The 27000-nt window shown below is 38.0% G+C and overlaps 4 protein-coding genes across 8 annotated transcripts in view; 2 read left to right on the top strand and 2 right to left on the bottom strand.

The window, feature by feature from the left end:
* Nucleotides 1–1175: 1175 nt before the first annotated feature.
* Nup43 (Nucleoporin 43kD) lies at nucleotides 1176–2454 on the bottom strand. The gene is made up of 2 exons (XM_014230717.3): nucleotides 2091–2454; nucleotides 1176–2033 (listed from the first exon to the last, which is right to left on the bottom strand). Exons 1-2 carry the CDS (start codon nucleotides 2359–2361, stop codon nucleotides 1225–1227), a joined length of 1080 nt encoding a protein of 359 aa, XP_014086192.2. The 5' UTR covers nucleotides 2362–2454; the 3' UTR covers nucleotides 1176–1224.
* Nucleotides 2455–2732: 278 nt separating this feature from the next.
* Nucleotides 2733–4204, top strand: WRNexo (WRN exonuclease). Of its 2 annotated transcripts, XM_036357279.2 has the most exons (7): nucleotides 2733–2819; nucleotides 2882–2921; nucleotides 2984–3210; nucleotides 3276–3503; nucleotides 3586–3727; nucleotides 3801–3902; nucleotides 3961–4204. In XM_036357279.2, the coding sequence occupies exons 2-7, from the start codon at nucleotides 2886–2888 to the stop codon at nucleotides 4150–4152; spliced, it is 927 nt and encodes a 308-aa protein (XP_036213172.2). In that variant the 5' UTR covers nucleotides 2733–2819; nucleotides 2882–2885; the 3' UTR covers nucleotides 4153–4204. The 2 variants fall into 2 exon arrangements, with proteins under 2 accessions (XP_036213172.2, XP_014086181.2); XM_014230706.3 differs by having other exon boundaries at nucleotides 2762–2921.
* A 97-nt stretch (nucleotides 4205–4301) lies between these two features.
* On the bottom strand, nucleotides 4302–5914 carry hmw (hemingway). The gene is made up of 4 exons (XM_014230705.3): nucleotides 5627–5914; nucleotides 4820–5568; nucleotides 4620–4758; nucleotides 4302–4561 (listed from the first exon to the last, which is right to left on the bottom strand). The coding sequence occupies exons 1-4, from the start codon at nucleotides 5762–5764 to the stop codon at nucleotides 4412–4414; spliced, it is 1176 nt and encodes a 391-aa protein (XP_014086180.2). The 5' UTR covers nucleotides 5765–5914; the 3' UTR covers nucleotides 4302–4411.
* A 2692-nt stretch (nucleotides 5915–8606) lies between these two features.
* Nucleotides 8607–27000, top strand: part of LOC106614807 (patj homolog) — a 37098-nt gene continuing 18704 nt past the window's right edge. The window contains exons 1-2 of one of the 4 annotated variants that reach the window (XM_036357282.2): nucleotides 8607–8960; nucleotides 12139–16025. In XM_036357282.2, coding sequence (XP_036213175.1) covers nucleotides 13397–16006 — 2610 coding nt within the window. In that variant the 5' untranslated portion in view covers nucleotides 8607–8960; nucleotides 12139–13396 and the 3' untranslated portion in view covers nucleotides 16007–16025. Of the gene's footprint in view, nucleotides 8961–12138; nucleotides 16026–27000 lie in introns of those variants that run through there. The other 3 variants (XM_036357281.2, XM_014230718.3, XM_036357283.2) reach the window with 3 other exon arrangements.

Raw genomic sequence — 27000 nt, forward strand, 5'->3', positions numbered from 1 at the left:
TTCGATTTAGACAATTTTTGGCCGCAAGGTGGCATACTTTAATTGCATTATTCACGCAAAGTTTTACCCCGATATATTCATTGTTACCTGATTTGCATAGTGGAAAGTGAAAGAATCAGATGGAATTGAAAATGGTGTTACATAGGAAGTAAGCGTGGTTGTAGTCCGATTTCGCCCATTTTTGCACTATGACATAGAAACATGAAAAGAACGTTATGCACTGAATTTGGTTGAAATTGGTTGAGCAGATCTCAAGATATGGGTTTTCACCTAAAAGTGGGCTGTGCCACGCCCACTGACTAATTTTGAACGCGGTTCCTATAAAGCCATTTTATACCATCTCAGAGATAAAATTTAATGTCTCTGGCGTGTTTAGTGCTTGATTTATCGCGCTTTTAGTAGTTTTTAACAGTACCGTTATATGGGGAGTGGGCGGAGTTGCCACCCGATTTCAACTATTTTCACACCGTCAATAGAAGTGCTAAAAACATTTGCTTCTATTGAATTTTGTTATTATAGCATTAGCGGTTTAGGAGATATGCACATTAAACCTATTAGAGGCGGGACCACGCCCACTTTAAATAAAAAAGTTTTAACTGCAGATGCCCCTCCCTAATGTGATCCTGTGTACCAAATAACAGTCTTGTATCTTATTGCGGAGCTTAGTTATGGCAAGTTATTTGTTTTTGATTAATGGAGTTTTGTGGGCGTGGCAGTGGTCCGATTACGCCCATCTGCAATACCAACCGTCTCACGGTACCAAGAAACATGTCTACCAAGTTTCATAGATATCTCAATTTTTACTCAAGTTAGAGCTTGCACGGACGGACGGACGGACAGACAGTCACCCGGATTCCAACTCGTCTCTTCATCCTGATCATTTTTATATATATAACCCTATATCTAACTCGATTAGTTTTAGGTGATACAAACAACCGTTAGGTGAACAAAACTATTATACTCTGTAGCAACAGGTTGCGAGAGTATAAAAATGCATTAACATTCTCTGTTTGCGCCTTCTCTATTCATTAACATTCCCTGCTCTGGCGAAAATTGTTGTGGGTAGATGTCTGCAATAAGCGAAGCCAATAACCAAACTTTTATACCTTTCTACACATGTATAGAATAACTCGTATAAATCAGCACAATGATTTTTAAATAAAAATCCAGGAAACTTAAAAAAATAACCAATTTTAATACCGTACTCTAGCTCTAAGACTACAATTAGTATATATTATCAATTAAATAAATTGCTTCACTATCACTGCCGCAGATTAGCTTCGAGCCGCTTGCGTCCAATGTATTGATAGGTTTTCGCAAATTGGAAATTAAACATGTAACATTAATTCGATTCTTTGCGCGCTCGCCATTTAGCCAAGGATTAACATTTTCAGCTATCGGTTTTTCCATATTTGTCATGCCAATGTCAGATTGCTGCTGCCACAACCATAATTCGCCACACTCAGAAGCTGTGAAGAGTTTCGAAGGTTCTCTATGATGAAACCCAATTTCCGTTATAGCGCTGGTGTGTGCACTTAAGTAAGATGCCGGATAGCCGGGTTGACGAAGATCCCATACGGTAATGGAGCCCTCCTCGGATCCGGCTAGTACAATATGCGGTTGGGTGGGATGTGAGGTGAGTGCAGATACGTAATTCGGCCGTCTCTCGTCTTCACACGATGTCATGAAAGCCGTCACAGCTACCTCTTCATCAGTTGCTCTGGTATCGAACATGCGTATGACACCCATACGATTTGCAGTAAGCACCTCATGTGGATTAACGTATTTGACAGCTGTTAGTGCAATGCTGTCTGCTTCAAGAGTGCGTCGTATTTTTTTCACATCATTAGCACTGATCAGATTCAACCGACCATCTTCGCCAACTGAAGCTATCTCTCTTTCAAATACCGATACTGCCACACAAGGCGCCGCATCACCACTTGCGGTAAATTTGTGGAGGACTTCACTTTGAGCGTTTTGTTGCAAAATATCGTCTTCAACTGCACACTTAATTTCCAGTACTGTTATGCGACCTGGAAGGTAATCATTTTGTAAGCGGTTAGAAGATAGCGGCTTATAAGTATACTTACCATCACAGCTACTGACGACAGCTAAATCGGTGGTAATGAATTCGATCCCCGTAATGTCACTATTGAAGGATTGTTTGTCACTACAGCGCGGCACAAATTCATTATAGTCATCGGCATATTGGTTCTGCTGTAAACGCCACAAACGCACAAAATTTGAAGGCATATCCCAGCTGCCAGTTAAGAAACGTTCGCTTGCTTGTAAATTATCCGGAAGCCAGCGTGTTTTGGATATTTTTTCCGAAACAAAAAATGTATTCATTCTGGTGTCCATTGCGATAATTATATGTGATTACGTGAAATTTAAATCTATCTTAAAACAATATTCTTCAAATTCGACAGACCGGTTTATTTTGAGTGAGGTTAAATTGGTGACAACAAAACAGCTGTTTGAAACACAGGGTTGCACAAATCTATCGTTTCTAAAAATGTTCCCATTTTTTATGCTGAAAAAAAATGTAAATTACGAAAACTAATCGGTCATAAATTCTTCACAATTTTAACTATGGTTATAGCAGAGAATGTTTTACATTCTCTGGTTATAGTTTTTATTATTAGCGGTTAAAAGTTTCTTAATAATTGCAAACTGTTTGGATATATATTCATGCTATGTTGGTACGTCAGATGAAAATGTCGATCCGTCAACACCGCATAATTTGGCGCGCAAAGTTGATTTGTAACCAATCAGCAGATGTATTTGTCAATATAAAAGTTTACATTATTTTAACCCAAGTAATTTTAGCATAAGTTGGAAAGTAAATAATCGAAGTACCTAATTTTTATATCATATTTAGTAAAATGATAAGACAGCGTAGAAAAAGAAGTACAGAAGAGGTAAATGTTAATTGTTAGTTAAACGAGTGACCTTTTGTTTACAAGTGGATTTGCACTTTCAGAACGCGATAGTTCCACCAAAGGACAAAGAAAATACTGACCAGGATGACAATCCACCAAAGCGGCGTAGTGCACGCTTGACGCGTAACACACGCTCAATGGCTGAAGACGACATTGTAATCCCGGAAAAAATAGAAATTAAGCGTAAATTACCATTTATAAATTACAAGGGCGCTATTAAATACTACACAGAAGGACATGAAATAGCTGAAGCATCAGACCTAATATTGTAAGCAATTGCATTTTATACTGTCTTTGCTGCTTATAGTATTTGTAATGAAATTTATTTTGCAGTCAGTGGGTAGAAAAGCAAGTACACATTGAATTGGTGCCGATGGCGTTTGACATGGAATGGCCATTTTCTTTTCAAACTGGACCGGGCAAATCTGCCGTTATACAAATATGTGTCGAGGAGCACTGCTGTTACATATTTCAATTGACCAATTTGAAACGCCTGCCTGCTGCTCTGGTAGCACTGTTAAAGCATCCAAAAGTTCGACTCCATGGTGTAAACATAAAAAAGTATAAAACTATCTTTTGTAAATATATACATACATATGTATATATCTATTTTAGCATTTCAATTCAATTATATTGCTTTTAGTGATTTTCGCAAGCTGGCTCGTGATTTCCCCGAAGTAAATGCAGATCATCTTATTGAAAAGTGTGTAGACTTGGGTGTTTGGTGTAACCAAGTGTGTCAAACTGGTGGGCGATGGAGCTTAGACCGCTTAGCTAATTATGTTGTAAGTTATATAAAATTTTTACAAACAATACTTAACAATTATTTGCTAATGTCGAATTTTGATCTGCAATCAGGTAGAGAAAACTGTAGACAAAAACAAAAAAGTTCGTATGAGTAAATGGCATGTTATACCACTTGATGAAAATCAACTTCTGTATGCAGCTATCGATGTCTACGTAAGTGAACCGTGTGAAGTATCAATTGATCTATTAACATATTTTACGCTTTATTTAGATTGGGCAAGTTATTTATCGTGAATTGGAGAAACGTGAACAGATAAAACTCAAAAACGAAGTGGAATTCAAAGAGCAAAATGGCGAAGCAGCATTCAAAGCTATTAAGGCGTTGGGTGAAACCTTTTTAAATAAGGCTGAAGAGATTGCCAATTCTGATTCAGGAAAGCAAGTAGCTAAAATAATAGAATAGTAAATCCCCGGGAATGAATTTACAATTAATAACTTTTTTTTATAATTATTAATATGAAACTAAATTGTACACCCTTTTCAAACTTTTGTATCTCAATTAGTTAAACTTTTACATTTTATATCCAATTGACTTCTATAATACAAAGTTAATTTTAAATGGCCAAAATATATTTATTGGTATATACTGTTCAACATTTAGTCTCAAATAATAAATGAAATTTGTATTGTATGTTCAAAAAATCAAAAATTAACATTTATTATTAATTTAAATGTTGCAGTGTGGGACGCCGAAGTGTTATAGCTTCGATGCGGCGCTTAAGCCCTTGATTATCAAGATCAATTTGTCGTTGCTTCTTCTTTCGGTTAATGGCTGCGCTAGTGATACGCGTTGTGGGGGGTAATGTAGCGAACTGATGTTTCCACAATTAATGAATGAATTTGATATTGTTTTATTAATATAATACTCACTTTGGTAGTTTTTGATGTAGCCAAATGGTAAGTTGGCTTCTGTGAGAGTATTTTTCGTAGCAAAATATGGTTGTGGCGCTCAATTTCCCGCATTCGATCGTTGGAAAAGCTCCAGCTTTTGCGGGGATTCGATCGCATTCTACAATTCGTAAGTAATTAAAAGAATAATGACTAGTACATGGCTATCTATTACTACTAACTTCAGTTTATCACTTGATCCACACGTCCTCAAGAAGTTCAAATGGAAGGCATACTCCTCTGAATTGAAACTAGTCGGAGTTTCGCTAGTAATATGTACATCAATACTTGGCTCATATTCCACAAGCTCATTATCATTATCCTTTGGCGGACTATCATTTACGCTAGCAATGTCCGCAAAATTCACCATATTTTCTTTCAATTTCTCTCCTGATGATATGTCAAGCGAATTCGTGTGCACATCTATCTCTTTGCGTGAACCAATGTCAGGGGGTTCGTCATGCGGTTGCAGAGCATTGCACGCCAACAATACATCATCCTCTTCCTGGCTTGACTCGTTATGAATACAACTTAAGTCTTTAAATTTGTGAAGCACCTCGGTCTCATTTTCTATGGGCACTTCAACTGTCGCATCGTCATCGTCATTGTCCGAGACTTCGCCATTACTCACATCATTACTGACGGTGGGAGCAGTATTTGGTATTTCCACAATAGATAGTGGTTCAACAAGCATTCTCTTGTTTCCCATCATTCTCGCCGAGCTGCTGCGCCGAGTTAGCGCTGCCTTAAAAGAAATTTTGGGCGCTTTAATAGCGTCATCCATGCACATGGGTTCGGTGTTAATTTCAGCGATAGTCTCACTGATTACAACATCTTGATCGTCCTCGGAGGAACTATCGTAGGGCACGTAATTCTTGTTTTGTAATGAACCCTTGCGTCCGCTAAAACGGCTTCTTGCGTAAGCATAGAGCTGCAATACAAAACAAGTAACATCCTGGAGTTAAAGGGTGCTATGGTTCTGAGCTTACCGAGCTATTAGATGGCACCATTTCCGGTTCGATTTCACTCTCACTCTCCGTTTCAGATATTTCGGGTATCTCATCCGTGTCATTTTCGAAAGACTCGTTCGCGTATCGGTCTTCATCTGAATTCAATTCATCAGACATGGTCGCTGAATTTAAAAATACTCAATTTGTCAATATTTTCGCTGTTTATTTATTTAAATTAAGTAAACAGAAAGTGTCAGTCTTTGATCTATGGTTGCTGGCAAATTAGAAAATTTTTTGAGAGCAAGTGCAAATGTAGTTTTTTTTGTGATTATTAATAATAATTTAGACAGTTTTTACATAGTGGATTTGAAAGGCAGGTCTACCTGCTATGCTTACATGTGTGTGTACTGAAGTTGCCGGCTTGTAAATAAATGCATGCGAGCTAGCTTGCTGCTGCCAAAAGTAAGTGGCTGACTAACGGTGTTACTAGCAAATAAATGGAGGCGTGATGTAGGTTAGCGTAGTAATAATAATGGTTCTTTATTATAGTTTTGAGCCCCGCCGCCGTTCGGTGGTGGTTAGGACAGGTGTTCTTTTTTGTTGTTTTCCAACCACATATAAAGTACCACCACCAAACTTATGGGTAAAACGGGTACATTAAATATATTTGAAGAATACAAATAAAAGAAGGGAATTATTACACTTGTGCATACACATACATATTAACATATAATATATATACACACATCAGTTGTTCGATTTCGTATCGACGACTCTCAATAAATTTGAGTATGGGCAAGTGCGGCATTCAAAGATAGTATTTTTATATGACTGTGTTTATGTACATACATATATCCATATACAAGTATTGTTTATGCATATTTAAAAGTTTGTAGATCTATGTGTCGTTTTTTTATAGTAGGGGGAAGCATCGAAAGCCGAAGTGCACATATGTATGTGTATGTACATGCATAATGTGCATTTAAATATAGCAATCACACCAAGTTTGATAATCTAATGTTTACCAAAATATTGAACAGCACAGGATATGTACTGTTGTATACGAGTACGTGTTCACACGTTGTCTGGGCAACACTTTGCACTTGCGCATTGGACAGTAAACAATGTCATGAAACAATCATAATAATTAGCTTACACATAAGCCCCAAGAAGGTGTCCTTACAGTCGAATAATAACACTAAAATAAAACTATAATTTATTTTAAATTTTTTTTTTTGCAATATCTGAAACGGCTACGTCTTCAATTCATTGCGTTTTTTTTTAGTTTTCCATCTTTCTAGCGGTTTATGGATCCAAAAAAGAGTTGGGAGACGGCAAACAATGAAGCAAGCCAATTTTTGATATCCTGTTCTGATGTGAACCGTATTTCAGTGATGGCGCTTCTACATCGACGGGAACAAATAGTAGTCAAAAGGAGCAAGGCCCGGGCTAAAAGGCGAGTGAGGCAAAACTTTCCAGCCACTGTTTTCCAAATAGCTATTAACTAGTCTTGCATTGGGTCTAGACACAAATTCCGAGCGTTTTTCGGCAATCAGTCGCTTCAATTTGATGATTTATTGTTGAAACGTTCTCCATTAATAGTCTAACTCGGTTTTAGAAGCTTAGAGCATTACCTTGTCGTCATGAATATTCGGCTTTGCCGTTAAGTTGGCTGGTTGGTCCGGTTTGACATACGATTTTTTGCGTTTAGGGTAGTCGTAACGGATCCATTTTTCGTCACCAGTTACAATCCGATGCAAATCCGACTTATTATTATTGTACAATGTATTTTATTGTACAAGTATTCATTTCTGACATAAAAATCGTCTTTCAACTTGCTTTTGAATGTATCCGGCTACTTTTAAACGTTTTGAAATGGCTGCTTGAGTGACTCTAAAAGATTCTAGGAACTTTTTTTGCGTTTAGCAACAATCGTCATCGAGTAATGCTTCCAGTGTCTCTCTTCTCTTCTCTTTAAACGTTTTTGGCCGCCTAAGACGCAAAAATACTTTTTTAAGCACAAACTTTGTCATATTTGAGTGACAAATTAGCAATGTTTTTTACGCTTCAATATATAAATATGGTGTTCTTTCAAGACAGTTTAACCAGCACTCCGCACTCGAGGGAAATTATCATTGCTTGTAGATATCGAATTCATTACAATCAATTGAATGTTCTTACAACTTCCTCTTTTTGTTGTACATATAGTTAACGCGTCCATCTGGCTCTTCTACAACTCATTGCTCGATAATAAATTACTGTTTGGGTCATTTGGATCATCAACGTGTGCACTAAGCAATGAACTGAATGGTTGTCAACTTGACTGATATCTTCCATTCCACTGAAAAGTGATTATTAATAGTAACAGCGTGGTATAAATAATTGATTTCCTCTGGCTAATCAATCATATCACTTAATTAAAAAAGTATAACAGAGTATTTGATTGAAAAAGTACGAGCATTTTAAGGCGAGTTCATTTTTCGGTGGGAGAAACATAAATTGAAGATCCGAATTGTGCCCAATGTGAGCGCTAGCATTCTAGAACAATAGTCAGTAGTGTTGCGTTCTTACCAACGGACTAAGTGTTTAAAATCCTAGCGGTATCCTAGTTGTCAGACCATTTACGATGTAGGGCAAGGAAAAATTGAGTTTTACCTAAATTTACTAAGCGCAATTAATAAAATTCCTATAAAAATTAATAATATTCAAACAGTTTCGAATTCGCTAGAAATTGCGGCTTTTAGCTGTTGTCCAACCGCAGCCAACTTCATGTGTAAATATTGCCTGGTGGACAACAACAACTGCACACTTGAGAGCGAGAGGGTGCTCACAGCTCCTATTGGAGTTTGCGCAAACATGAACTTTGACTTTGATTCTTGACGGATACGGTGGTTGTTGAGAGAGCGGTCGAACGACAAGCAGGAACACAACGAAACCATTAAGAATACTGGCTAAGTGCCCACAGTGCGTATGTGGAATACAAGAGAGCGAAAGCGTCTAGTAGCCAACGGAGGCGAACGCTACTTCAATCGGCCGAGAAGACTCGTAGCGTGAAGGTGTTGCTGGTGAAATCGCGCGCGTTCACCATAAAAATTAGAAGAAATGACAGGAAGATTTTTTGTTACATATTTTGCTTAAAAAATATACATATTTACTACAACGGTAGCACATTAGTGACTTGCGGCGAAGGAAGTGGCTGCATTTATTAAGAAATTCGTGTGAATAATTACATAAAAAGTGGAAAGTATTGTGAAAAAAATCTAAACAGAAATTATTAGTAATTATTTAAGAGGCTAAAGAAGTGCTGGAAATCTTTAAGAGTTTGGTGGAAATTCACATGGTATGCCAAATGAAAAATGGCTTTTGTGAAAATGTGAGTGATTCGTGTAAAATGTCGTTGCTTAAATTGTTAAATCAATATAAGCGGTGCGAATCGGGCTGAGCTGAGCTGTACGGTGCGTGTTGTGTTGGTCGTAACTAAATAATAATTCAATTGAGGTGAAGTTGTCGCATGCAACTTTGAGAGGGCAAATGTGAAGCAACAAACTCGCTTTCAGCGCCTAATTAAACTATACACACACACACATGCACACAAATGTGCATACTGCTAGAGCAGCCCTTGTGTGCGTGAAGTTCGCGCATTCACAAATAAATACAAGTATGTGCGTTTTGTTTGGTGTGGCCGTGTGTACTAGGTCATTGGCAGCGCCAGCGACAACTCTCAACTCTGTACGAACATACACACATATTCCACTATCCAAAATGTAAAAAAAAGTCTAGGAATAATGAAAAGTGAAAATGACCGCAATAACACTACATAAAGCCCCAAAAGATTATAATAATTCGCGAGACAGTGTTCATGTCTTCAGCGAGCGGCGGGTGGGCGGCAGATCGGACGCGCGCTCTAAATCAGCGCACACCCAAAACAAAAAGAAAGCTCACAAATGGCATACACATACATATACACGTGTGGGCATATACATATGCCGCAAAACAAGCAGAAGTGTCGGAATAATGCAGAGCAAACGCCGAGTGCTAGAATATATTAATTTGGCACAACATGGCGTATGAGCAACCAAAACCAAACCGACAGAAGCATGTTGAGGCCAAAGTGAGTGTCAGCGAAAGTCAGTGTTGACTGCAGATCATAAAAAAGTCGCAACCCAAGCCTGAAAAGGCATAGCGCATGCATGTGTTTGGAGCGAGACCGCCTGCCGTCCGCAAAAGGATTGTGGCGTGTGCACATCTAATAACATCGAAATTAGTAAAGCCCGAAAACGACAACACAAAAGCACATATTTATTGCATAGTCGCATTTTTTACTACGCCATTTTTCTATCACATTTGTATTACTCCACGAATATGTCTTTTGTTTGCCAGTTGAGCTGTTGCTTTAGCAGAAACTGCCTACAGTAAAGTCGGTCTGCGTGTTTGCAAAACTGTTGCTTATGACCTCTATCGAGTTTCGTGTCTTTCTAACTTGCTTTCAGTTACTCGCGCGCGTATGCAATGCAAAAATAGGTTAGGACGAGCGTAATATATTCTAGAGACAATGCTTAATGTGCAATAAGCAGGATCAATCTTGTACAAATCCAGGAGCAATGTGAAAATTCGAGTTATCGCGGTAAAAGTGGGAGTACCATAGAAATACATGCCTTTAAGAACTGAACCACTATTTGCTTTGCAAGATGTTTACCACATGGAGGGTTCTCCTCATTTGCATTCAGGTCACGCAATGAACAAAGTGAACTCAATACCACAAAAGGCATTTCCAATCTTTGTACAAAATATAATACCGACATAAATATTTTAAAAGTAAATATTTAAATAGTTACTCTAATAAAAAAAAAGTCATGTGAATCCTTCTTACAATTTTTACTTAACGCTCTGTAGCCTTTTATCATAATTGCATTTAACTAAGAATAATGGCTTTGCTAAAATTACCCAGCATTTTTTAGTCTACCGCTTTTGAAGTAAGTTCGCTCAGCTCGTGCGGCAGATGACCTTAATCCGGCGTCGGCACTTTGTATGCTCAATGGCGCATAACAAATGCGGCTCATAAAGGCACGTCTTCTGCGTCAGGCAGCCGTGGTGGCACGAAGCCTTTTTCATTCGAAGTTTAAATTGGATAACAGGGAAAAGGGGTGCAGCAGACCAAAGAGAAATTTTAAATTAGCTGCAATTTGAGGGTGAAGAATTTCGCGGTGCAGAGCAGTTGAAAAGTATGTAGTCAAGCTGAAATTTTTGTATAAGAGAGCGTTATGCGTTGAAGACTCAAACTTACAAAAGCTAACTTCATGAAAAAATTGTAACCTTTTAAGCTTAGTGTTTGTTGACTTTGATTTTTTGTGTTTTGTCCATGCATTTTTCAACTTAGAAGTAGTGCACCCGAAATTCAGCTATGTGTTAGTGCATAAGCTGATTAGTACACATCAGTTACTACACGTGCACCACGAAATCCACTGTCGAAATTTGCACAGTCTCTAAATCGTAGAATCCGATTACTCATTACTCAGGGTTTGGTTAGATTAACTGCTTCCTTAAGGGCAGGCACTCTTGCTAGAAAGACGCTGAGCTAATGTGGATGGCTAGTTACCTTTTCAGTAAGTTGAAAAAGTTATAAAACTAGGTGCCTGTTCATTAGAACGAAAAATATGGTCACGAGCTTCAGGCTTCTTTAAAATGATTTCTAATACAATTCCTGGCGAGAGAAGCTCGCAAGTATTCTCATTTCCAATTGTTTTTGAGCGAATTGTGGGCATCGGTGCAGGACTAGGCCCTAATTTATTCGGTTCATACTGGTACGCTAGCCAGCCAATGCGCTAATGGCATACAAAAATACTCAGCCGACTATGATGCAGGCGGCACGCCACCAGTTGTTAACCACATCATTAAAGCGCATAATGATCAAATGAGCTAGGAAAATTAGTTAAACAAGCATCATTGCTGTCTGCCCTCAACATACGGCAGCCAGTACAAATGAAAAAACCAAACACTAATACATACGCACATACCAGCAAATTAGCGCACTCACACTCCAAACCATACACCCACACGTCGCAAATATCAAGTGTTCGTAATCAGGCGCTTGAATAAAACGCGTCGAAACGCGCGCCACACATATGCAACGTGGTTTTGTGCGGCATGTTGCAAGCTATAGCAATTTAATGATGTGGCGCCATGATACTTGGTGAGCTTTTCCTTTCCACAATTGCCGTTGTTTGCAAATATGCCACGTCGCACTCACTTACTTACCACAATAATCGTTACACTGCCATTGCCATCGCGCATCTCGTGCTTATCATAGGCGCGCGTAAGAAATTAACCACGTTGCACGTTGGAAAGGTTTTATGAAAGCTACGCATTTATGTAGTTGCTCTCACGTGAAGGTGAAAGTGTCCTTTGTGCGTAATGAGTTTGTTGCGGCGCGACAAACACCGATCAACAAAGCCACTCAGCCAGCCAGCTCGTGCACCGCCGTTGTGTAATTGCGTAACTCAATAACACCAACGAAGAGTATCGTTGACTATCAATTTGTGCCTTTTTCGTAGCAGTCGCACTCGAGGTAATGTCATTTACCGCAACGTTCGGAGCAAGATCCTCCAAAGATGTCAACGCGAACATTTGTGCAAACGAGTTAAAGTGTCGCAATTTGTTGTTGGCCCATTATAAGTACTTATAAAAAAGCGCAGTGTCGCGAACGGCACCTCGTACGGTACTCGTAACGTAATTTAAAAGTTATTGTGGCCGGCGCCCGTTGTCCCAGTTCAGTTAGCGAGGCAAGGCAATTGACGCCACCAACGCTTGTCGGTACTCATTGTTGTGGTTACTATGCACGTTACACATACTGCAAGGGATGGGTGTCAAACTTTAAGCAACAACAGCAGCAACGACAGCGACAACACGCGCAAAAATAGCGCGAACAATCATTTAAGCAGTCAACTGAAAAATAACAACGATAGTTGTTGTAAAAATAGCAACACAAACGACATTAATAAACGTTGCAACACGACGAGTGACGGCTGCAATACACAACATCCGGCGGGCATTCTTCGCCACAGCTGCCACATACACAATCGCCCGCGGAACGACAATCACCCACACTTTGCGATTGATAACCTAGAAAAGCATCGATTTTTCGACGTTGACGTCGAGGCTGTACACAGTAACGGCATTTGACGCACCCGACAAGTAATAGACAGTTACCAGAGTCGAGATAGCGTAATCGACGGTATAACCAGGAGTAGCGGCGAGGCAAAAGTGCTGTTAAATAAGTGTGAACTACAGCAGCAACAAGAAAATTGTGTAATAGCAGATTCGCAAAGGTCGCCACTCTTAACACCCATATCGCCCGTGCACCTCTCGTCCTGTTTCTCTTCCACTTCCCATAGTTCCCCTTCGACGTCTTGCAGCCAATGCACTATCGTCTTTAAGGCACTGCCACCTCCGCCGTTGTCAGCATCGACGCAATCCGTAGCCTTAGGACGTACGTCGTCGCCCCCGCCAGTACCACCCATTCGTTCATCGTCGCTGTCACAGTGTTGTTCGTCGCCAACACAGTGGCAACCATATCCGCGCAATTTCTCACTGACGCTGGCAGTGTCGCCAGTCGCAAGTCATGTTAGCTGCAACAGCAGTTGCCCACGGCTCGCAACGACATCAACAGGAACAACAAAGGCGTCCACGTATAAGAGGGCGCCGTCGTTGTTCTACATCAAGCAAGCAGGCACCAATAGAACTTGCAGGTTCTGCGACAAAACCGACGAGTACGACGACCAAGACGAAGTTAACAGTCCTAATAACGGCATAATGGTCTTAAGTACAGAATGGTCTCAGGTGGAAGTTATCGATCTGATAAATGATGGTAATGGCTTGGGCTTCATATTGGTCGGTGGACGCAGCACTGGTGTTGTAATAAAGGCGTTGACGCCGGGCGGCATTGCGGAACGTGATGGTCGTTTGCAATGTGGTGATCATTTGTTGCAAATTGGCGATGTGAACTTGCGTGGCTTCAGTTCCGAGCAAGTAGCAACGGTTCTTCGTCAGACTGGAGCTCAGGTTCGACTGATTGTTGCGAGGCCGGTGGAGCCGACAGCCATCGATTTACAAACGTTGGCCAGTCATGCGCCAATTATTCCAACTAAGCTCCTCTCCGACCCAGAAGAACTGTCACGACATCTCTTTCAAAATCCCAGTTTTGCTACTAGTGCTACAGGCGTTGGAGTTGGCGGCGGCAGCGGCATGGGCGGCAGCTGCTTCCTGCCAACGCCGGACACTGAACTAGCCGATTTGCCACTGCCACCCATACCAACTGATTTACCATTATCTGCAACCGCAGCGGCGCGCGCATGTCCCAAGGACTTGGACATCGTACCATTCTCGATTGTATCACCGTCACCGCCACCCCTTTTGTCTCTACCATCCCCGCCAACCACAATAGCAACGACACTCGGCACAACGGATACATTGAGCTCACTACACCAGCAGCAATTTGACATCACCACCACCAATACAACCAACACCATCATAAATTACTCAAAAACCACTCAATTGGAACAAATTGAGACTGTGATAGCTGGCGTAGATGCCGGCACCTCAACGAATGCACCGGATGCAGCGCATATTGATGCCGATCGCTGCTCCACGGCGTCATCGAATTACATCGATTCACCCGAAACAGAAACGTATGAGGTAGAGTTGCATAAGAATGTCTACGGTCTTGGGATAACTGTAGCCGGCTATGTTTGTGAAGAAGAGGACCTTTCGGGTATATTTGTGAAAAGTATCATAGAAGGCAGTGCCGCAGAGGTGAGTGAGCGCATTCAAATCAACGATCGTATCGTTGCTGTAGACGGCCGTTCACTTGCGGGCGTTACCAACCACCAAGCGGTGGAGATACTCCGGAATACTGACATCGAAGTCCATTTGACACTGGAACGCTTCTTGCGTGGACGCAAGTATGAACATTTGCAAAATGCACTCACGGAATTGAAAGGAGACACGCAATCACAAAGTTCACTGCCTGCATCACCTTCGATAGCAACACTTTCTTGGCTGCCACCACGTTCCGATGCCGATTCTGTGGCCACTGAAGGCGGTATTGTTATGCTGGAGTTTTCTGACTTCCCATCACGCGAAACTGTTGACTCTAATATGTCATACATGCTCGATCGCAGCGATCATAGCGGCATTAGCAGTGCCAAGCGGCAAAAGACGCCAACAACGCCTACGGCGAAACACATAGCCAACGGCAAAGCAACGCATATCAATGGAAGCAATGACATTGATAGTGATGATCACGACTCAGCAACGCTGGCGCTTCAAATGCAGTCGACAGAATGGCAGGCGCCTACAATATCGGAGCCACCAGTAAAACAGCCAAATGATGGTCATAAGAAATCTGTAAGCTCCGTGACTGCAACAACTGCAGCGGCACCGGCAACAAAAACGGCGGTGACGGTGACAACAACATTAACAGTGCCTGCGGTGGCAGCAACCACAACGATAACGGCAACAACGTTAGCCGCCAAGCCCGCCGCTTCAACCTTAGCCCCGCCCAATGTGGAGACGCTGAAGCTGACCTGGAAAAGTGAGTTTCCTGAAAGTGAAATTATTGTAGCCGAAATAAATAAACTTTCAGGTCTAGGAATCAGCCTGGAGGGCACCGTGGATGTTGAATGCGGCATTGAAAAGCGTCCACATCATTATATACGCTCTATCCTGGAAGATGGGCCTGTGGGGCGACAAGGCATACTCAAACCGGGTGACGAGCTACTGCAAGTGAACGAATATAAATTGCAAGGCCTTAAGCATACTGACGTAGTTAAGATACTGAAAGAACTGCCAACACACGTGAAGCTGATATGTGCGCGAGGTCCCACCGCACCATCCGTAATAAACACATCGCAAAATCCAGAGGCTTTCGAAACGCGCTCTCTACTACCAGGTGGCCATCAGAGCCTGCAAAATCTGCTGACCAAAGCACAATCGGAGAGTTCCCTATACACATCAAGCACTGCCACGCTGACCGACCAGCAACGTTCCAAATCATTGGAGAATGTTTCGGGTTTGGCGCTTTGGAGCAGCGACGTCACTACCATCGAAATCGAGAAATCCGAACAAGGTTTCGGTTTCTCTATACTTGACTACCAAGATCCGATGGATGCCGAAGGTACTGTAATTGTGATACGAGGTCTTATACGTGGTGGCGCAGCAGAAGCGACCAACGAGATATTTCCCGGAGATCGATTGGTCAGCGTCGGCGAACACACACTGCACGGACTCGATTTGGACGAGGCAGTGGCGATACTCAAAGGCATGCCAGTGGGAAAAACCAAATTGGGCATTTGCAGACCACTCTCAACATCGGACAGCAATATAGCGTCGCCAGCGGAGGAGGCCGACTCGCCAAGCACATAGTTTTTAAGGAACTTTTACTGTGAGTATATGACTTGCCCATATGTTTATACTGCGTCATTGAAACATTTGATTTATACTCGTATAAATGATTTTCATTTTACTTTATGACCTTTCACTTTTTTCTACTTTCTTTTCTCAGAATTTCCAATATCTTCCATGTCCATCGCCTGCTTTTCTATTATGAAAGTGCTGCTCAACTTTCATTGACGAATGCTATAAAATGATTTACGCAAGTGTTATACTTCGTCTTATGCTACGATTTTCTTGACCCCTTTTCAATATGAGCGACAGGCGTTCTGTACTTGAGTATGACACCCATGCATACCGCTTCATTCCCGTTAGCGGGGCGCAACAGCTGTATGCCTTCTTGCATACTTTGTGTATATATTTACAAACTCGGTACGAAGGTGGGCCCTTATGTGCCTGATGTTCAATTCCGAATACACACATATGTGGCTCATCCAGGACAACGGATGCTTGTCGCTTTTATTAAAACTTTGCACCCATAAATGAGCGTGTGTGTGTTTATTTCACTTCGTTCATATAGTGGGCTTAATACCCTTGGGATGTTGCACCTGCTCATTGAGCATGTAAGAGCCGGTGTTAGAAATCAGTTTGGGTGCGACTTTATTTGCTTTCACTGATTTCAATTCAGTTCAATCACATTCGTTGTATTCATTTCAGGTTTAAATTATAAAGGTTCGTTGGGTATACTCATGTTATCGTTGGTTAATTCAATTTGACTTTTTTTAACCACGTTCAATGTGTAAAAAGTTGGTTGCTGTCGATTTTTGTCCATAAGAAAACTCAAAATAGTAAGATTCAGAATTATATATTTCGTCTTACATAACTGACTACGTTACTGAGATCATCAAATTTGACGTATGCGCAGTCTATGAAGATAAAGCTGTTTTATATATTTACTGATTTTAATGGCAGAATTCAATTCGTACTTGGATCGGTATTATAATATATCTGAAATGTTACAATGACTTTGAAAAAAGAGCGCTATTCGAAATATATGCATGTAAGTCTCAAATCTTTTAGACACGTGGGCCCGTTTGGTCTCTTTTGAAGTAAAAATATTGGTATTATCCGAGAAATGGATCAACCTTTAAGCTTAGAACAGACTTCGACCGCGCAGAAATACACGCGAAAGTTTGCCATTGTCCACTTTGTTATTTTCCAAATATCTCTAAAATCTCCACTCAATGAAACCTAAAAAAATAAATAACATCTTCTGAAATTAAGTACAAACAAATAATTAATTGATATAAATTTAAATATTTATAGAAACTCAAAACATCAATGAATCGTATCAATCAGAAAAGGTTAGTTATTTGTAAGCGAATATCGAGATAAGACGATTAGGGGCCTAGATATTGACAGTTTGATTCTGATAATTTTATTGGATAAAAGATCACTGAGTTACTAAATACGAGCAATTGAATGAGTCCTAGTTACGTACGTTTCATGCTGGAAACAGTCACCGACGTAAAACCATAGACAGAATCAGCTGATACGACCAATCTTATGAGAGCGCAATGTAAATAAACACTCACTGCTACCGTCCGTTTCTACAGACCGTACGGTAGGATATCCGCGAAAATTGGATTTTTCCCGTAGAAACGAGTGAGTTGATTGCTTTCTTGCAACGCAGGGCTGCCAGTCTCGATATTTTGTAGTAATTAAAAAATAAACTTAAATATATTTGAAATATACTTAAACTAACTCAAAATCACAGTCGAATACATATATTTAAAAATAGGTAGACTATTTTTAATAGTTGGATTTTAGTTTGGAGCTTTTACATTATGAAAAATTATAACTAAAAAACTAAATGTGTCTAAAATCATGTATAAAAATTCAGCAATGGCAACATTGGTTAAATGGAAAAAAATAGATAACTGGGATCTACATTGCAACTACGGGGAAAGCTTTTGACAAATTTTGTTTAATACGGGCTGAATGTCGGTGACTGTTTGAACATTAGCCACCACTGTTTATCTATACATATATGTATGTATATTTATTTATTTTTCATTTACCTGTTCATTTGTAGTTTTTCAAGTTCACTCTTGTAAAAATGTATATTATAGCGATATGTTTGGCCAAGCACTTGAACATTTAGTGCAAAAACCCAGTACGTGTTTCCTAGAGCGCTTACCTCTGAGTTCTTCCTCCATTTTTAGGTAAACATTTGCCTAATTTTAATTGCCCATTAAATGCTTATTTGTGAACGCAAAATTAACAAAATTAAACACCAACACACAAAGCAACATGAAGAAGTGCACATACATTCAACAGAGTAAAAGAAGAAAAATATTCTTTATTTATTTTTGCTTATGCACAAAAAACTCTAATTTAACCGAATAAATGTTCGTATTCAAATACACACAAACTGCGATTTCAACACGCAATAAAATAAATAAAAACTAAAAAATATGGCGGCAGTAAGCGGCAAGAGAAATTTGTGCAAATATTTGTTAGTAATTATAATTAATTAAAACCATATGGCAATTTCACACGTAAACATATACATATAGGTATATATACAAATATTAATTAAATGAGTATTTCTCCTGAAGAACTCTATTTCACACAAATTTAGTAAATATCAACGTTTTCGTTTACAACAGCCAGCTATCGATAGGATGTGTGGGATTTTAGACAGATTCTGTCAAACAATGACTGGGTATATGTATAACACCTCTACCTAAAAGTTTACCCGATTTGGCGTTTTGGCATTTCGCACTTTGGATACGTCGAAACAAGAAACACTCGCAAATAAACACAACCCAAGAATACATCGCTTTTACTAGTCCTGAAATAGTTGGGCGTCATAAATGAGCAATATGTTCGCGTGCCAAGCGTCCAAACCGCCCAGCGTGCCAGCGCCAGTTAATGTAAATTACAAAAGTTTTCCGTTTACTGAGGTAATCAAATGTCTACCAAAGAATATACATACAGAAGTATATAGAAAATATACTATTTAGTATCATAAATACCGCTATTTTATAACTGTAAGTGTGTGAGAGAGACACTATAGCTCTCGAGCGTCAAGTTGCCACACAAAAAGTGTGCCGCTGGCTGCTTGCCACCAATTTGTGGAAGTGATGCCGCTGTTGTACTGTGTTTATTGCTGCTGTCGCTAGCGTCTGACTGTTGTTTACATAACGAAAATTGAAATTATTTGCAATTCGGCATTCACGACTGCCTTTTGAATTTGTATTCTACGTTCGAAATTATGGATATTTGCATTTGACGGACAGACGTGTCAGCGATTTGCATTTTGTAACATCTCAGACAAATAATCGTCCAGCTGGTCAAGGGCTACGGTAGTCACCAGGCAGCACAAATGCCAGATGTGGATGAGAAGGGGCAGGGAGGCAGAGACCCTTGTCAAATGCCGAAATTATGCTGAATAAAATATCAGTTTGGATTTGCTAAACTTGTACGCGTTTGCATATTAAAACAGAAGAAAATCGCTGTTGAGGGTGAGCAGGGCGAATGATAATTTTTGGATGATGAAAATGCTCGTGGTGATGGCACTTTGTACTACTCTTTAGCAATTGATTACAAATATGAACATTCTTGCAAAAAATTTTGATATTCAAATGCAAAGCAAATTACCAAAATTTATTTCTATTTGAAATCTGTTTTTACATTTAAAATGAGCTCAATGAACGGCGAAGTTTATATTTACAGTATATTCGCATTAGCATGCTAATCAAATGCAAATGCAAAGGCGATTAAATTTACCATGTTCAATATGTTTTGTTAGATTTTGTGTAATAACATAATTGTTGCAAATTTCCCGTTATATGCTTGTTTTCGTCTTTGTGAAAGCAATCAAGTGCAGCAACTGGAAAATATTATTATTCCGTCGGTTTTATGAAATTATTCGCCGCATGCCTTATGTATCTATGATGTGCGTGTTTGTATGTATTTATATGAATATTTGTATATGTGGTGCACACACATACAAGAGCACCCATACACCTTTCATACCATAAACACTAGAATAATTCAGTGAATATAAATAACGACGAAAAGCAGGTTTATAGTTGGTGCATATTTAGAAAATAAATAATTAAAAGCTTTGCTGTCATGTTATTTCACGTTGGCTGCGTTTTTTCTTGAATTTAACACAACATTAATAATTTCATTTTAAGTCGTAATAACTCGTCCATTTATACACTGATTTTGCAAAATAACTTTAAAGCTTCCACTGGTGTTTATTCAATGTGTTTTCAAAGAGTTTTAACAAATATTCAAATTAATATTCAATTAATGCACATAAATAGATTATAATAATATTTATAAACCTGCAATAAATTTGAATACATCCTTATAAATAACAAACACAAATGTAGAGCCAGAACTGGAATTATGAAATTTCACTTAAAATTGCTATGTGATAAGTCCATTGTCTAATCTTTAAGATAATCCGTATTCAAACCTGCTTTCTTTTTAAAATTGTATATCATTGTATAAGTGATGTACCCGATTATTACCCAGTTTTATGCTTTTGCATTTTGTAACCATTCAGAACTTTGAAAAAGGACTTCATCTGTAACGCCTAACCCGGTTGAAGCGTAGCGCCAAAAAACGAATTCCATTAATCGAAAACCTACGATAAGCCATAACTAAGCCGCAAATTTAGATACAAACCTATATTTGAGTACAGCGCTCTACTTACCATATGTCACATTTTTTAACTCCGTCTGATTCTTACACTTTACACGGTATGAATCGAGAGCCACTGACTTAATCGAAAAAAAAACTTTGCAAAAATAGTGAATAGTAAAAATCGGGCAATAAATTTGTAAGCCCCTCGCTACCGAATATATGGTTCCCAGTGCCTATGACTGACTTTTTACCGAAATTACCGTTCAATCTGTGAGCTCTAGTATTGAAATTCGGTGAGAATTTAATATGCTAACATTATGCCTGAAATCGAGTCAATACTACTGCTAGTTCCCATTTAACTTATATAAGAATTTCAAACTTCTAGTTGGCTTTATGCAATATATAACGGTAAATATGTAAGATATCTTGGCAAAAATAACTGAACGCTTAATATAGGATATACTATAGTTTAATGCCGAAAATGTATAAAATTAGACCATGAATTACTCCACCTCCCATATACTACATATAACGTTATTCTAGCAGATCATATGTTAACATATTATAAAAAAAATGTTCACAAGCATACTTGAGTAATGTCAAAAGTTGATGAAACCAGACCTTCTCCTAACCCCAATATATCCAATATAGTGATTTCCAACCATTTTGACTTTCCATCTGACAATTTACATATGTGGTTTAAAATGAGTAATATTTTATTGAAACTAAGTAGACAAATTTTTTTTTCTAAAGTAATATATTTTAGCCTACCAATTATGAATGAAATTGGTCTAGGTCTAACCTCATTTTCCTAAGTTATAAATGGTTTTCGATCCTCTAATTGATACTTGATGATACTCATATACTCAAAATTTTAACTTTATTTACTTTGGTTGAGTTTATTTCACATACCTATGCATATCTTATTTGAATTAATTAGCTTGGTGAGTCTGTGATCCTGAATATAAGTTAACAAGAACGTTAAATATGATTGTAATGCTTTCAATATTCGTCAAATAATGCAAATAAAATATAATAGTTTTAATGCAGTTAGCACTAATATTATTGCAAATATTTTCAAAATGAAGTGTTATCCACTCTCTCCCCATAGCCGTAGATACTAAGAGAAAATTCAACCGCTATCTTAACTCAGGAAAACGCTACTAACCTACTAAAAATTAAACATTATTTTTATTATTTAATAATTTTTGGTTTAATATACTGAACAAAGGATTATAGTTGAGCACTCATCTAACACTGAGGAATGTTGCTGATTATGCACATCATAAATTCAGAGAACATGTGCTCTTGCCACTGCAGGCAGTAAAGCAGTTAATCTACTTATATAACGGCACATGGGTATGTGGATGGTTTAATACACAATTTCTAATAAAAATCTTGAAGAATCGCACTGCTGCACCTTGTGCAACCTGGCAACCTCATATGAACCTTTACACACACATACGTACTTACGTGATGCACTTATCTGCGTTCGAGCTAACATACCTATGCCTGGTGTGAACGCAAGGTTCAAAACAGGAAAACTACAACGATTTTAATTTCTGTGTAAGGCAACGGGCGAGAGGACGGCGCATCGGGTGGCTGGTCTTGAGTGAAAAGCTCTGCGGTGGCATCGCCTCTTTTAACGACTTGCTTTCGACTTTATAGCGCAATTATCATGATTATTATGGTTCAAATCGCATTAGCATACACTGAGGAAACAAAAACAACGCCATTATCCTCATCAACAGTACAGTGTTGTCATTATCGTCATCATCAGCTGAAGCGGCCATTAGCATATTCTACGAAACCGAGCAGTAGAGGGGCAGGTTTGCCGATAAAGCTGATGTGGCTGATGTGGTTGATAAGCAGTGAGGAATGTATACTCGCTTATTGTGTGTTGATTATGTAACTGTGCTTGTTACATGTATTATATCCGCTTGCTTATTTTGTCTCTTTTTACGACTATTCATATACTCCTACACACTTTTTTGAGTGTATTGTTTCTATATTTCTTCAAGTATATTGTGACACTTGAGTTAAATAATTTTAAGAGCTCTTCATACTCTATTGTCACGAAACACTGACACACATTCCTGCACCGACACATATGTGTGGCATATTCATAAATGGCTGACATATTTACAAATTATTATACTGAGTATTATGACGTGTGTTGTTATTTGCTAACAATTTCACTGAAACCTTTTATGTCTTTAATTTTTTGATAGATAATATTTTAGGCTTTTAAAGCAACACGGAATTCATCAGAATATAAATTTGTCTTCAATAAAAATGCATATTTTTCAAAGCTTATTACTCTTTCATAAATCTAGGAAAAAGCTATAACAATTTAGTCAATAAAACAGAGTTTTATCGTCTAAAATAAATCCTGATAGGAAGTATAGAGCATTGTTCAATGATAGCTTTGACTGGAAAAGTAAATAGTGGGTTATAATGGTATAGAGAACAATTGTTAAGTGAGATATCGACTAAAGGATATTGAGCACTGTTATCTACTTTACTTTGAAGATGGGATATGTAATATTTCATGCGCTTAAAAATAGGGTCGTCAATGATTTCTTAAGTCAGGTAGTTGGAATCCTTACAATGAAGCATCAAGAATGGTCAAAGCGTTAGTTGTTAAATTTATATCCATATAATATCAGTAATTCTGTAACTCTTAGCCTTGCTTTATTTTGTGTAAAAATTAAATAATCTAATTAAAAGCTGGCGATTTGAGCTAATTGATTGATTTAAAGTCATTTTGAAATCTTTATGTATATAAATCTTCGTGTGTTTGTAATTGAACTCCTTCTAAACAGCTGAACCGATTTTGATGAAATTTTTGTGTGTATTTAAGGGGGTTAGAGATCTATAGTGTTCTAACAATGAATTTATTTATTAATAAATTGTTGTTGATGTTAGAACGTTTTTAATAAAATTCCGGATTCAGATATTCAAAAGTATATTTGAGTTTCAATTGCAATTGTTTATGGTGTATAGTGTCTAAACATTCATACTGCTATGCTACTCCATACGGTACATATCTGAATGAGGATTCATAAAGGATTTTACATCCATTACTTTCTTCTTACCGATATTACATAAAAATATTTACTTTGAAATTTGTGACTATTTCGAAGTACATAGTTTACATAATTATTCATAAAATTTTCCTAACCTACATAATTATCCCAACACGTCTGTCGGGTCCGCCAGTATTATATAAAATATGTAAATATATATGATACTACCAAGCCGATTTAGTAAAATTAACACTGTATCCAGTTTATATTTCAATATCCTTGGATTCTTTTACGACCTATAACGATTTCGTCTTCACTCATAAATATCATTTTAACTCTAACTAGTTACTACTTAACCACAGTAAGGCGTGGCTGGGATCTTCAATGTTAGTTATATATAATATAAAAGTACATTAGAATTTGAAACAAAAAGCTACTGATCATCGAATTTATTTTAAACATCGAAGCCAAACCTTAAACCGTTTTAAAAGCATAGAAAGAAGTTACTGTTGATTACAACATTGCAATTTTCAAAAATTAAGTTAAAATATTAAATTTAATTCAAATCTTAGCAAACCTTCGCATAATGCCACTCATAAACTGTTTAAACTTGCTTTAAGAAACTATAACGGATATTACACAGAAACTTCCCAACCATTGAGTTTGATTATACGCAGCTTGGGACTCTTATAGCCATTTAAAATATATAATTGGACAATTCACAAGCTTCGTCTTATGTCTTATGTCGTATTTCATTTTAATTAATGTATGCTTAATTGTTGTATGTCATATTATGTAATATTTCTACACTTCACTAGCTGGTAATGAAAAATTAAGAACACAAAAATGCCACGGGAAAGTGACAAAACTAAATTAAAGCTTCTTTATGTTGAAACAGCGGCATTTTGGTTCATATTGCAACCACAGAAACAACAAAATATTTTTATATTTTACTTTTCTTCAACTTAATTTACCTGAATATCGTGGCTTCCTTCCATATTATTAAAGAAATTGATGAAATTTATTTTATTTATTTATTTTAGACACTTAAACGTCAACAATAAAAATACAGATACAGCTGATAGAATAGTATACTCAAAAAACATACCTCGCCGTGTTGTATTTGTCGTATTTCAATTTTGTATGGGAAACAGCAACAGTATTGATATGACAGTCATAAAAAAATAAGACAATACGACGATATGACACCTTGTGAATACCCTAAATATATACCATATAGACGCATAAATCGCCATAAATATATATCACAAATTAGATACCAAAATGTTACCATTTTAGCTACAACCACAATCAAAAAGTGTGAGTATGAGTTAATAAATACCACGTGATAACAAGGCTTGTAACAATGGGCAAATATAATACAGTATCTTTTTCATAGTTTCTATAAAAGTGATATTGATTTATGAAAATCACACGCATACAACTGTCGAAATTGTAAAACCAAACAATTGAATTGATTTGCCTCCCCCGCCGCTGTGGGAAGCCGATGAAAAATTGCTCTCCATGCGCCGAACAATGCAATGTCATCAATCAAAATTGGATTTGCAAACATTTAACCCATTCACAATAGCTGCTGCCAGTCCCGCCGTTCGAAGCGTTCGGCACACGAATTCCTCACACATACAAATACAAATACACTTACAATATATGTACATGTGCATATGGATATCAGTATACAAATTCGGAGCACTCATACGCCGTGGCGCACCTCAAGCCACCTGTGCTACCATCCACGCGTTCACTACCGTCGTGTCCCCGCATAAATACATTACAACAATGAATTTGCATAGAGTGCACACACACACACGCGCACACATTTGCAATCACATCCGCTCACCTTTAGCCACACATACACCTGCTTACAGCACAGATGGGCAACAGATTAGACGGGTGTGGGCACAAGTGCAGTTCGCAAGATAATAGTTATTTGCGTGCGTGTATTTGTGCTTGTGTGTGTGTGTAAGGTTGTATGTAGATTGCCACTCTTGTGCAGCTGCATGCATAAAGCAACAAATACAATCAGTTATGCATATGCAAACATGCAACAATAACAATGTTTGCTTTGTAAGCATGTATCTTGCGAAACACAACCCGCACACACACACACACACACACAAAAAGCTATACTTTAAATCATTTCTGAAGCATGTTTATACTTTTTTCGAGTGGATTTGCCAGATCATCTTTTATGTGGCCTTATTTTTATGGGTGTGTGTGTGTGGGTGCATACGCTTGAAAATGTGTTCGTAAATAACTGTATAAATGAAATGATAACAACGTAGATAAATTGCAAATTGTTCGCATACCGATGTATGTGCTAAGCAAGCCACTCTTGTTAGGCAATCAAAAACTCGTAGCAAAAATACATGCAAGTCATAAATTACATAATTGGCACGAGAGCTATTTATAAAAGTTTTGTTTTCATATGAAATGTACAGATTTTGATTGAAATTGTCCTGGCACAGGTATGGTAATAGATGAATGTAGATTCTTTTGTGGTAATACGAATGTCAGTGGCAATTTCAAAAGTTTATCTCTTGTTAAAATATTAGCCAAATAATAAGCATTTGTTTTCAAATACCGTTATCAGCCTTTTGACTTTTAATTAAGATAAGCGACGCTGCAATTTATCACAAACTTCATTTTGTGAGGACATTGAAGGCTTTTGATTTTCGCTGAGTAACTTTTTTAAACCATTAACAACGCTCGTTGCATATGTGTAAGCTCATTAATGCATGTCATTCATATTGATCTTTTGTCGTTTGTCATTGACAAGCCATTTTGTAAATGTCAGTTGAGTGGAGAGAAGTTGCGCTAACTAAACATAATATGCAATTCCAATAATAACGTACGTTACTGCGAATATGTACTCGACAGGCATATATATAAAAGTATTATATATTTAGATATGCTGACAGCGCAATTGGAAACATTTATGTATAAACAAAATTTATTCATGTATAAATTAATTTTATTGTGAAAAAATTTACATTTTTACTTTTCAAAAATCGAAATTATTATATAAAATCGTATTTCTTCGATCACTACCTGACAAATATATGTAATGTCGTCGTGTGTAGAGTTCAAGTCGATCGGTCCAGCCGTTTGGAGAAAGTTATCTCACCGACACTGAAACAGCGTTTCGAGAAAAACGCTTTTAAAGTTTAGGGAGCCGTTTACACTAAGTTGAAAATTCTTACAAGTACGATCATTTCTCCTAAATTTTTGAGAATATTTACAGTTGTCCTGTCGAAGCCGTACAAAATTAGTCAATTGTCAGACTTCTAGTGAAAATATACTACTCTCATACCA

This window comes from Bactrocera oleae, chromosome 2 (genome assembly GCF_042242935.1).
Source record: "Bactrocera oleae isolate idBacOlea1 chromosome 2, idBacOlea1, whole genome shotgun sequence".
NCBI classification, from domain to species: Eukaryota; Metazoa; Arthropoda; class Insecta; order Diptera; family Tephritidae; genus Bactrocera; species Bactrocera oleae.